Genomic DNA, 12,795 nt, shown 5'->3' with positions numbered 1-12,795 from the left:
GGTGATCGGCTATGTGTTTAACTCCATAGCATGTGACCTTTTGTATTGAGTACAGAATGTGAGAACATTACATAAAGAGCTATTATTTTGCGCGTCCATGGAGCTCCTCCGACTGCGTACGAGTCTGGTGTTCCCACAGCCTCCTCACCAAACCCAGACTCGAACCCAGCCATCTCCACTTTGTGGATGCGCACTGCACAATGTTAGAAAATAATTAACATCGCGAAAACCGGTCTGCGCTCCAGAGCAACATCCAAAGACAATTCCAGTCTTTTAACTCCTGGGTGCTCCGTGGTTCTCCTGGGTGCTCCAGTGAACTCCCAATCAGTATCGATCTCCTTGTGCGAAACCCTGCATCATGTGTATTTTTGACATAGTTCTCACCGATCATCATAATTCTCATTAAATAAGAGTTGAGGCTGTTGGAATATGGGATGGAGTAACCTCCCTGGCATAACGGGCGAGTAGTGTATGGATGCACGCTAGAGGTCCTGGGTTCGATACCAGGCTTGTCCATTTTATGTCATTTGTCCAGTCACCTGGTTTACCTCATTTGGATATCACGGAGTAAGTCCCGTGGGGCAACATGAAATTTCTTCATGGTGGACAGCCACGGTACATCAATTTGGAGGCTAACACCCCAAATTGAGGGCGAGTGTTGGAATATGGGATGGAGTAACCTCCCTGGCATAACAGGCGAGTAGTGTATGGATGCATGCTAGAGGTCCTGGGTTCGATACCAGGCTTGTCCATTTTATGTCATTTGTCCAGTCACCTGGTTTACCTCATTTGGATATCACAGAGTAAGTCCCGCAGGGCAACGTGAAATTTCTTCAGAGGCACTAGCGCGTAGTATGCCAGGCCAACCTCTGTTACATATTGTAACCTAGAATGAAACTATAATGACATGAAGAACTCATAGTCACTGTGACTTGAGAATGGGTTCACATAGTAGTGTGCGACGTTGTCATAACAGTTGCCTGATGTGATGTCTCCCTTTTGGTCTCCCTCAAGGACCGGGGCTAGCATGCAAGGCCTTGCTATTGTCACTGCAGGGATAACTCCTGTTGCGCGCTGACCTGAACTCCTGACATCCTTATGAATTTGGTACAGGTGTGTGTGCGGGGCTGGATTCATGAATGGAGTCCACCATTCAACATAGGTGTCATATCCATACAATCCCGACCTCCGCTCCGGGCTCCTGGAACTCCGAACTCCGACTTCCGGAGCCCTACTTCCCTTCCGTCACCTTCTCCTTGCCGACTCCCAAGAGGTTATCCCACCTCTGGCTCGGACACCACCTTCGGTCCGACTCCGGAACATTCCGGGTCCGACCCCAACCTCGACACCTTCCAGACGAGTACGCAAAACCTATGCTCCCGACTCCGGACCTCCGCTCCGGTATCCCGTTCACGTCTTGTCTCCGGAACCTCCGGTCTTAGCTCCGACCTCGGACTTTGACCCCACCTCCGCTTATACCCATTGTATTGGTTAGCTCATTCCATTTAATTACCTTTGCCAATATTCCGGAGTTTAACCTCCGAGTTCGGACTTTCCGGACTTACTCCGGACCTTGCAACTATTGCATTGTCCATTTCAATTCTGCTATTCTCCCTCATTCCTATTTGGGCTGCTGCTTCCTTTCTATTCAGTCAGCTAGCCATTCCCGACTCCCATCCTCCTTCCTTCCTTCTTGGGCCTTGGCCCTTCATTCCTCCTTTGGGAAACACCATTGAGTCAAACACTTGACCCTCGGTGTTGTTCCTCTTTCCATCTCCCTTGTCTCCTTTTGTCCTACCCTTGTTCCTTTTGATTCCGGACCCCTCCTTATATACAATGTACCTAGTAACTTGTAACCTCAGTCCGAAATCGACATGAATTCCCTGTCATATCCATACAATCCCGACCTCCGCTCCGGGCTCCCGGAACTCCGAACTCCGACTTCCGGAGCCCTACTTCCCTTCCGTCACTTTCTCCTTGCTGACTCCCAAGAGGTTATCCCACCTCCGGCTCGGACACCACCTTCGGTCCGACTCCGGAACATTCCGGGTCCGACCCCAACCTCGACACCTTCCAGACGAGTACGCAAAACCTATGCTCCCGACTCCGGACCTCCGCTCCGGTATCCCGTTCACATCTCGTCTCCGGAACCTCCGGTCTTAGCTCCGACCTCGGACTTTGACCCCACCTCCGCTTATACCCATTGTATTGGTTAGCTCATTCCATTTAATTACCTTTGCCAATATTCCGGAGTTTAACCTCCGAGTTCGGACTTTCCGGACTTACTCCGGACCTTGCAACTATTGCATTGTCCATTTCAATTCCGCTATTCTCCCTCATTCCTATTTGGGCTGCTGCTTCCTTTCTATTCAGTCAGCTAGCCATTCCCGACTCCCATCCTCCTTCCTTCCTTCTTGGGTCTCGGCCCTTCATTCCTCCTTTGGGAAACACCATTGAGTCAAACACTTGACCCTTGGTGTTGTTCCTCTTTCCATCTCCCTTTGTCTCCTTTTGTCCTACCCTTGTTCCTTTTGATTCCGGACCCCTCCTTATATACAATGTACCTAGTAACTTGTAACCTCAGTCCGAAATCGACTGGAATTCCCCCCCAAGAGACTTTCCCTCTGCTAGATCCGAAATTAGGGACCCCCAGGACAACCAGCAATGGCACAGCGCTCCGCCTGAGTTGCTGAGGCCGAGGTCCTTCCATGCTAAGTCTCCGATTCCATTCCGGAGTCGTCCGAATCCCCGCATTCTAACATTCCCCCAAGAGACTTTCCCTCTGCTAGATCCGAAATTAGGGACCCCTAGGACAACCAGCAATGGCACAGCGCTCCGCCTGAGTCGCTGAGGCCAAGGTCCTTCCATGCTAAGTCTCCGATTCTGCTCCGGAGTCGTCCGAATCCGCCCGTTCTAACAATAGGCATAGAGAGTCAAGTTCTGAAATTGCGTCCTCATGCCTGCTGCGGAAAATAATAACGGGATGCTGGCAACACGATAGCCTTCAAGAATATGAGTACAATCAATGAAGAAAAGGAACTGCTACTTACGACGAATGTCTTTGCGGACAGGATTGATTTCCACAAGTACTGGATCACGATTGAGGCAGTGTATCCGTTCAGTTTCCTGTTCATAAAATTCATTTGGAGATGGTATAGTGAAGTGGAAGGAAGTCCAAACATCGATATTGGTAAAGTCAGAAGGTGGAGGGCCATAATAGTCATAGCGGGGACATCTCTGGCTTCCATCGTCATCATATGTGATGAATTGGTATATCGCACCAATGAAATCAGAGAGCCGAAGTCTCTCAGCAATTGTTATCGCTGATATGTTCTGATAATGGGGCTGCACCGCGTGCTTAATCAGGCCTTGAACTGATAAAGGGCCCTCACCAGGGTTTTCCAATGCTTCGCTGCTGGAGTCAAACATAGGGCCTCGTGTCCTCCATTGCGAATATGCAGAAAAGAGGGAGAGGGATTCTTGACGGACATAGAAGCGGATCATTTGTTTGTCGAATTCCTTACGGTTTGAGCTTTGATATGCGGCTTTCGGCAGCTTCTTGTGGAGACTCTCCCCAACCTCGGAGCAGAAGTTGTCACATGTACCAGAGGTGACGATGTTGTCAGCCCAGTGCGAAAGCATATGAAGTTTGGGTATGTTAAGATCATTCAGAGGCCCATTAACCCCGCGTCGTGAGCCATTGGATATGAATATCTGTTTTGAGGCATGAAAACCTGCGAGAGACACCGTCATTTTAGAGATAGTGGCGTCAGTATGCAACGGGAGCTGGGCAAGATAGATGAAGTCTAGGAGTGATCGCACTGACTTCAGCACTCCAGGTACTGCACCAGAAGCACTGGCAATAACTGGAAGGATGTGCCGTGTTAGAACCGGGCGGAAACAGACGACTCCGGAGTGGAATTGGAGACTTAGCGTGGAGGGACCTTGGCCTCAGCGACTCAAGCAGAGCGCTGTGCCATTGCTGTTTGTCCATTTGGTCCTTAATTTCACAGTAGGTGAGCAGGAAGTCTCTAGGGGGCATTTCAGGTCGATTTCGGACTAAACCAAAACGAGTATGTACAAGCACCGATATATATAATGGAAGGGGCAAAAGCACAAGGAAAACAAAGGGTAACCGAATCGGAACGAAGACGTCCAAACGGGAACAAAGGGTAGAAGGAGCGGAGCGGTACCGAAGGTCAAAAGGCAGGACCTGTGATACGTCCGAAAGGAGGTAGGGAGGGCGAGGCCCAGAGGGGCAGGAGGATGAGGGGAAGTGGGGATGATGACTAACTGGCTAGAATAGGAAGAAGCAGTAGTCCAAATAGGGATGAGGGGAAAACGCGAGAAATACATTACAAGCGGCGAGAGTGCTGAAGGTGATCCGCAAAGCTCGGGGGTTGTGGAGGTTACGGAGGTTACGGAGGCAGGGTTGAAAGTCCGAGGGATATTGGCAATGGTGTTTACATAGTATGAGGTCACCAATGCAATGGACTAAGACCGAGGTGGAGTCAAAGTCCGAGGTAGGGACTATGATGGAGGCTCGGAGCAAGGTACGAGTGGTGTCCGAGTGCGAAGTACGGGACAGCGGTGGAAGGTCGTAACTTGGCAGAAGGGTGGCGGAGGAGTAACAGAGGGAGGAGAGAGGGGAAAGGTAAGGCAGAAGGAGTGGCGGAAAGGAGAGTAGTCAGGTCCGAAGGTGAGTATCGGAGCGGACGGGGGAAGCGTAGGAGGATGACAGGAGGGGCGGTGTTCGGTCCGAGATGAGTATCGGAGCGGATGGAGATAGGGTCGGAGAGGTAAGGAGGAGGTGTGTTGCCAGGACCGAAGGTGAGTATCGGAACGGCAGCGGTAGGTTATGACTCCGGAGGTGAAGAGGGTGGGGGTCCGGAAGTCGGGTCGGGGTCGGGTATGCATGGATATGACATGCCGCTCAAGATCGCGATTTCCACCTCCTGTCCATTGGGATATATGTGATATGCCGGAATCAAAATTCCGGTAGCCGATACGATGCACCTGGGCCATCATACAGCGATCGAGCTCTGTTTCACCTATGGTATGCTTCATCCATTCCATGACATGGTCCTTGAAAAACTTGTGGATGCCGTGAAGAACATCGACACATAGAATAGTGGAAATATCATTCCCCGGAAGGTTCCCCCAACATAGTTCCTCGACTCCTGCTAGACCAAAGTCCTTTGCCTTCTGATAGAACTGCCAGGTATCGGCACTGGGGTAGGTTGCACGTATCTGCCTTAGCATTTCCAGTGTTGACTGACCTGTTCTCCGGTCACTGGCTTCGGCACATTCGAATTCAGTACTGTCAGAAAAGCATTTGGGACATGAATTGCTGGCTACGCCTGCAATAAGACACTGCTCCTTCAGATCTGCTATCCATGCGACCAGGAAGCAAAGACATCTGCGGAGGTTCCCATGGGGATCGGCCATGATTTGCCCATGCCAATGTGACACTGGATCACATAATGGCCTGAGAATGACCTTCATGCACTTGTGGAACGATATGCTTTGGAGGAGCCCAGGCATTCGTTCCTGCTCTGTCTTGGTCTGGAACTGGGTCTTCGCAAACTTGGACACTGGGATCTTTGCTATCGGTATCCAGGTGCCTTGGCTGTACTTCTTTCGTGATGCCTTGTCAATGTTCGCAATGCTCATATACACAGCATGTGCAGTCTTGTTCCCCGAAAAGTTTGTTAAGTGCGTCTCATCTGATGCAAATATTATACCAATCGGGCTCGCTCCAGTTGGTATGACCTTCTATAAATAAATCTAAGCACGATCATTCCATTGGAGCATTGAAACACACCTGTAAGTTTGCCATTATTTCGCCAGTCATAAATTCATGATATACCCTAGTTTTCCCATCGGGTTCAAAAACTCGAAGCCCTTCATAGTTCATACAGTCTTGAATGGCTGGATTTCCATATAGAAAGGCAGCGCATTCAACGATATCTCGATACCACAGCGTTTGCGGCTCATTGGGAGCATCCGGAAGGACAAACTTCTCACTCATCCAAGGTGGCCCCTGTGGCATGAGGGTTTCGATCCGCTCAAACATTTCTTTGGCATTTCGGAAAGATGGTGCCAGCTTGTCACGGATCTAGGCTGTGCACAGATGAGTTATGTTTTTGATCTGACAAACAGGGAAGGGAAATGATCTAACTCACCAAATCTAGTTGTAGGAAGTCATTGATCTTCGATTGGGATAAGCCACTCAGCGCTAGTGTGAGGCCCCGGCCCATGTCTATATTCCGCCCACAACATCAGTTGATGTTGTGTTGTGTAATAATTATGTCGCGACGCTAATTTAGCGTCGCGGAAGCTTCTCTATTTATTTGTGCCGAGAATGTATAAGATTGTATATAAACCCTCGGGGTAGCTGTAAAAGGCGGATGAGCCTTTACTTCTACCCCGTTAATATACAGCCAAATCAAGCGTATACTTAGATGGACTACTGAGGCCTGAGGCGAATGGGGGAACGGAACGTTACCGTCCCCAAACTAGTAAGATACCTTTCACTTTTTTACAGTTGTTATTCTCTTTCCATTCTCGGCACTGCGTTACCGGTGCCGAAACCCCATTTGGCAACGCGTGCGTCGTCGGCCCCTGACAACGCGCGACTTCGATCAAGTTCTCACACGAACTTGTTGAACGACTCGACACCTCTTCTGGATGTCGTGGAGATACAACACCAGGAGCACGTCCAACACTCCCGCCAACACGGCCGGCCCCTCCACTGGCCGTAGGGTGGAAGACGACACCACCTCAAGTGATGGTGGTGATCTGGGCCTGCAAGGGCCCAGGGATGCGTCTCAGACGCATCCCACCTATATGAGAGACGTTGACGAAGTCACAACATCTGAAGCCCTTGCAGCGGAGACTCTTGTGGCATTCGTCCCAATGCGCGCGTCGCATCCTCCATCCCCAACCCACTCCCTCATGTCTGAAACGGCGCGAGTACTAAGAAATCGCGTCGACCAAGTCGACGACGACATCGCCGACTTGAGAGGCGATGTCCATAACATGAATACCCAAATCTCTGGGAATAGCGATAACATTGCTCATCTAGATCGTAACATCATTAAGGTGGAGGAAAGACTTAATGAGAAACTAAACGAAATCCTCCTTGCGCTCTCTCGACGCGACGAGCCAAAGCCACCCGCAGCAACGGTGGATAACCCATCTGCAAACCCTGCAGTGAACCCAACAACGGGTGGGGACCCTATTGTCGTCTCTGACCAGACGAAAAAAACCGCTGTTGAGGCGCAGGCACCCCAAGAGGTCCCTGTAGTCCCCGTTAATCAAACGGGTCAACCAATCACTAAACCCGCTGTGGAGGCGCAAGCGCCCCAGGAGGTCCCTGTAGTCCCCGTTAATCCAACGGGTCAACCAATCAGTGGGGTCCCCATACCTGGAGGGATCCCCACTGTCTCTGCCGTCGTCACAGATGCGCCAGAGGTGACAAGTTCACGCCCGTCCGTCGAGGTGCAAGAATCTGACGGACGTTTTGTTCCCATCTTTAGTGGAACTAAGCCACCTACCCCGTCGATGGCGCCAGTAACCACTGACGCCAAGGGAAAAGGTAGGGAGATCGACCCAGGACAACTGGCTGGATCATCGACTACAGGGGAGAGTGGAACTTCTCCATTCCATTTCAGACCAGGCTTCATGCCCGCACCGTTCATTCTGTCGTCCCAACCCACGAACGGTGGGGTGAAAATACCACACGTTGACGCTACTCAAACGCGTAATTTCCCTCCCGACCATGGGAGAAAGAAAGCAGTGCCAATGAAGGCCACTGTGGAGACGATACAAGAGGAGGACGGTGACGCGGAAGCCACCAGTGTTCCGTACGATTATTACGCATGGAAATAACGCCCGATCTACATCCAGGATCGTGTAGATGACATTGGCGGACAGCCCACCAAGGTCAGACCTATCTTCGCTAAGTGTAGTCTCAGCGAATCTACTTTTGACTTTAACGCCCGTCTGGATGCAGACGCAGCATTCGTATACAACGTGGGTCGTGGGGCAAACGGTGAAGACCCCGAAAGACTGTCCCACGGCACAGCACTCAGACGAGTGCTGGATAACTACCACCGATTCTCACAACCGCCTGCGGCTCCAGAAGGGAGCAAGAGGCGTGTAGACCAAGTTAGGTCTAACTCGGGATGAAGGCCCCACCGTCTGAGTGGGGATGGTGATGACGAGGATGGTGGCGAGGGTGGCTCGTCCTGGCCCAACCCACCATTTCTTGACCCATTTGGCACCGAAGCAAAATGGGAGCCTTCATCCAACTTTCCAAACCGCTCGTCTGTACGACCCGGTTTGTTTGACTCAACCATGCGTTCATACGCAGCACCTGCGGCACGAGTAGTGCCTGATCCATCTGAGTTCATGACTCAGCTTCTTGAATCTGCATGCCGAAGTGTGGAGGTCCGAATCCTGCAGCCACTGCCTGCAGATGTGCGCCCAGAACTGCTCAAAAAGATGCAGGGACTGACTCTGACCATCAAATGGTCTGGAGAGAATAACTCGAAGATATTCCACAACTGGCTGCACTCCTGGCTAGCCTATATGTCGTCGTGTGGGTGGAAGGGTGAAGCTTACAACGAGTTTCATGTCCACACTTTGACAACCGCCATTGAAGGTGAGGCGCAAGACCTCCTGATGCACTATATACGCATTGGAGTGCAGAACGGGGTAACTCCCCCATTCTGGGATCTACTAGAGATCCTTATCTGCACCTTCATCAAGAAGTCTGCAGCAGTAGCATCCACGAAAGCGTTCAAAACGCTTTCATACGATTCCGCGAAGGGAATCAAACACTTCTATAACCAGCTGTATCGTGCAGCTGAGGAGATGATCACGCCTCCTGACCAGGCAACATTCAATGAACGTTTCCTGAACGCCATCCCTGGCGAAATGCGTCGGGAGATGGTTATGCGCCATGACATTTCCGTGGACTACACAACGAAAGATGAGCTGTGGACCGCCGTGCTCCGCCTGGACCACGCATACGATTCAATTAAGGCGATCTCTGCGTATCGTAACGACTCGCAAGCGCCAGCCGCATCAAAAACGACGCAAAAACAAGGAAACACCACAGCAGCACCCAAAAAAGCTGCTGATTCTTCGTCCACCAAGAAAGTGTACAAAAACACATTCGGGGGAAACACGTCAACTCTGAAGAGCGGACAACGCTCGACCTTCCGTGCGAGCTATTTGCCGGCTCCAAAAACAGAGAAGTCGACGTCGTCTACAGCGACGAAATCGACGCCATCCTTGGATAAGGATGGGAAACCGCATTGTTATAAATGCGGGAAAGTAGGCTATCAACGTGATTGCCCAAATCACAACAAGCTGTCAGGGTTCAGCACCCTGCCTTAGGGTGCCCCAGACTCCCCACCTACTTTACCCCCTTTTTATTCTTTGACTGTTGCCTTGTTGTTGCCTTTGTGTGTTGTGTACACGCGCACGCACGGGATAGCGTGGGAACTTTCTGAGCGAGCAGCTCGCCCAGAATGTTCCCACGGGTCACAGCCACAGTTCTGGGTGAGCAACTCGCCCAGAACGCTCCCACGCTTACTGGGCACTGCCACCTGGATGTTCCCTCCGGGTCACACTACACAACTCTAGGAGCTGTATAGTTGTGGGCATGTGACCCATTCCTTTATATAGCAACCATGCGGGGAGATGAGACCTTTACCCTTCTTCTCATCTCATGCCCCGCATAGGCAAGTGTATATATTATCTTTCCTTTTACTATACATCTCATGCCCTGCATAGTGTGAGGACAGGGTAGATGGGGGATGAGGTCAGGGAGCCTCCGAGTCCGAGGCCGGGCCCTGACACAAGCCCAAACCGCGCATGTACAACATAGCGGTCGAGTCTGACGAACGAGACCTACAGGACTCGGAGCCTGTAGAAGAACCGGAAGGTGTTGAAGATCCTGCAGAGGTGCAGGACTATATGGCAGACGATGAGGCATTCGACGATAAACTCGTGGACGACCCATATGACCCCAACCTCCTCGCTGAGGCGGAGGAGGAGTACGTAGAAGTGGATGCCGACATGTTCGTGGATCCCACAGACAAAAACTTCTCCATTAAATTAGCGTCTGCTCGGCAAGCGGACAAACTGCCATCTGATGAGCAGATAGTAGCTGAGCTTGTCGACGACGCAGTAAAGACCTACAAGAGGGACGGTGTTATACCGGTCCCAAAATCTTCATCCGGGAAACCGTCAACGCAAAGTGTGACGAGTTCTTCAGTGCCTAACAAGCTTCTGAAGAAAATCCTGCCAATATTCGATGCGAAGTTTAGAATCTCGCAAGAGGCAGGTAAATACCCTGAAAACCGCAGCACCGACTTAAGGCGGACGCTCACCGGTGAGGTTAACATCACCGGGGTAAACGCTTTTGTCCTATTTGATAGTGGCACTGAAACAGACGCCCTATCTCCAGATTTTGTCCGAGCAGTACACATTCCACTGCTCGAGTTGCCAAACCCCTTGGTTCTCCAGATGGGGACCAAAAACAGTCGTTTGTGCATAATGTACAGCACGAATACTCCCGTAACCATTCACGGGGTTACATCTACTCACTATTTTGACATCGTCAACATTGACCGCTACGACGCCATTCTCGGAGCTCCTTGGCTGAATGCCAACGGAGCGTCCCTCAATTTCGAAACTCACACCATCCACATAAAGATGGGCGACATCAAAACGTTTGATGTCCTGACGGAACGGGGTAAAACCTCCGTGGGGGCTGCTGCACACGGTCACCCCAAACTTCCCCGTGCACCGAGATCCGAACTGTCATCTAAACAGACGGCATGACGCAATACGGCGAAGGCTGGAAACCCTTCGCCACGCGTCCTTGCCATCTCTGCTCAAAAAGATGCGGATACCTCCCAGTGGCCCAATCACTGGCCAAGCCCGAGGTCGAAAGACCTCAGGCTTCCTGACTGTTCCCATTTAGAAGGTCTGCCAATGACAGACCCTGAATTCGTGCCACTCAGGAATTGGTGGCATGAATGTTTCAAAGACGTCATGGCACCAGCCCCTGAAGTCCTACCTCCGTTCAGGGAGGTTAACCACCGGATCAACTTGATTGATCTGAATAAAAAATATATAGAAAGAAGGGCTACGTGCCCTCAGGCCCTCGAACCACAGCTTCGAGAAAAGATCGCTCGTTATGAGCGAGCCAAGTGGTGGGAACGCAAGGCAGTCGCGACGGCGGCTCCACTTCTTTGTCTTGCAAAGAAGGATGGTTCTTTACAGACTGTAATCGATGCGAGAAATTGCAATGCGAACTCCATTCTCGATGTCATGCCCATGCCTGACATGAGTTTCATCATGGATAGTGTGGCTCAGGTAACTTATCGATCAAAGATCGATATGACGGACGCGTACAAACAGATTTGTATCGAACTGGACTGCATACAATACATGGGGATGAGTACCCCGTATGGTACTTTCATATCGAACGTGCTGCAACAAGGGGACTGTAACGGCCCTTCCACGTTCCAGCGCGTTTTGACTTGGATCCTAAGGGACCAAATCGGTCGAGCCGTCCATGTATGGTTCGATGACATCTTCACTGGAACTACGTCAGTGAAGCAAAACAACGAGAAATTCTTGTGGATATATACTCGTCTAAGAGATGAGAAGCTCTATGTGAGCCCAAGAAAATTTGAGCCATTCGCCCCTGTACTCGACATACTGGGGTGTAAAGTGGACTCAAACGGAATCCACGCAGATTCCGACAAACTAGACAAAATAAGGAACTGGTGAACGCCAGAGAACCACACCGAGGGTCTGCGATTCCTAGGGCTCATTGAGTACCTGGCGAAATTCCTGCCCAACGTCAGTGCATACACTGGACCGTTGCAATCCATATGCACCAGCCATATGCCGTTCCGCTGGAGTGCCCTACACGAAAAATGTTTCATGCAGATCAAAGTAATCGCATGCAAGACGCCGATTCTAAAGCCCATAATCTGGGATATACCGGATTCAGAAGACCAAGACAAGTACCGTGTCTGGGTGATCACCGACGCCTGCCCCGCTGGCATTGGGGCCATGCTTGCACAGGGTGCAGAATGGCAGACCTCTAACCCTGCTGCGTTTATGTCGAAGAAATTCACCCTGACTCAATGGGCGTATTTCGCCTATGAGCTAGAAGCTCTAGGCGTTCTGGAAGCGCTCACCAAATGGCTCGACGAGCTGACTGGTGGGTGGAAATTCACTGTGGTCACTGACCACAAGGCGCTTACTTACTTCAAAGAGAAGAATCACACTGTGCTGCGTCACATTCATTGGCAGAATTTCTTTCACGGTTTCAATTGTGACATCGTGTATGTACAAGGCCACACAAACAAAGTGGCTGATGCCCTGTCGCGATACTACGAATCCTCGTCAGACAAGGATGTCCACTACGACGATTACGTATCCGCAGATATATGGATTGATAAAGAGGGTGACGACCTGCCCTTGGCGTGTGCTGAGGAAGCACGAGAATTATTACACCTGCACAGGTTAAGACTGCAGTGCATACGCCTAGGCGCGTCCCACTCTATCGGAGACGCTCAGGAGCCACGAGACCTCGAGGCATCCGTGCTCGATCCCCCTGACGATCATCAAGGGAGGAGGGAGCTTTCCCTCGAAGATGTGCTGCCGCCATTGGCAAAACTACGTCCTCATGTGGAGGACAAAGCTTTCATCGCAAGTGTGAAAGATGGCTACTCCAAGCACAATGCTTGGAGAGGGATC

At 51.0% G+C, this 12,795-nt stretch overlaps 1 protein-coding gene across 1 annotated transcript; it reads right to left on the bottom strand.

Annotated features, from left to right (window-relative positions):
* Positions 1–5,268: 5,268 nt before the first annotated feature.
* EI90DRAFT_2879718 (uncharacterized protein) lies at positions 5,269–6,109 on the bottom strand (the record flags this gene model as incomplete). Its single annotated transcript, XM_039053912.1, has 2 exons — positions 5,269–5,772; positions 5,825–6,109. Coding segments are annotated over 2 exons (789 nt in total), but the record flags the coding sequence as incomplete, so codon positions are not given.
* Positions 6,110–12,795: the final 6,686 nt, after the last annotated feature.

The sequence above is a fragment of the Cantharellus anzutake genome (assembly GCF_015039405.1).
Source record: "Cantharellus anzutake strain C23 chromosome Unknown EI90scaffold_1, whole genome shotgun sequence".
Taxonomy (NCBI): Eukaryota; Fungi; Basidiomycota; class Agaricomycetes; order Cantharellales; family Hydnaceae; genus Cantharellus; species Cantharellus anzutake.
The sequence above is the reverse complement of the archived record's forward strand: the minus strand, read 5'-3'. Positions and strand labels throughout refer to the sequence as shown.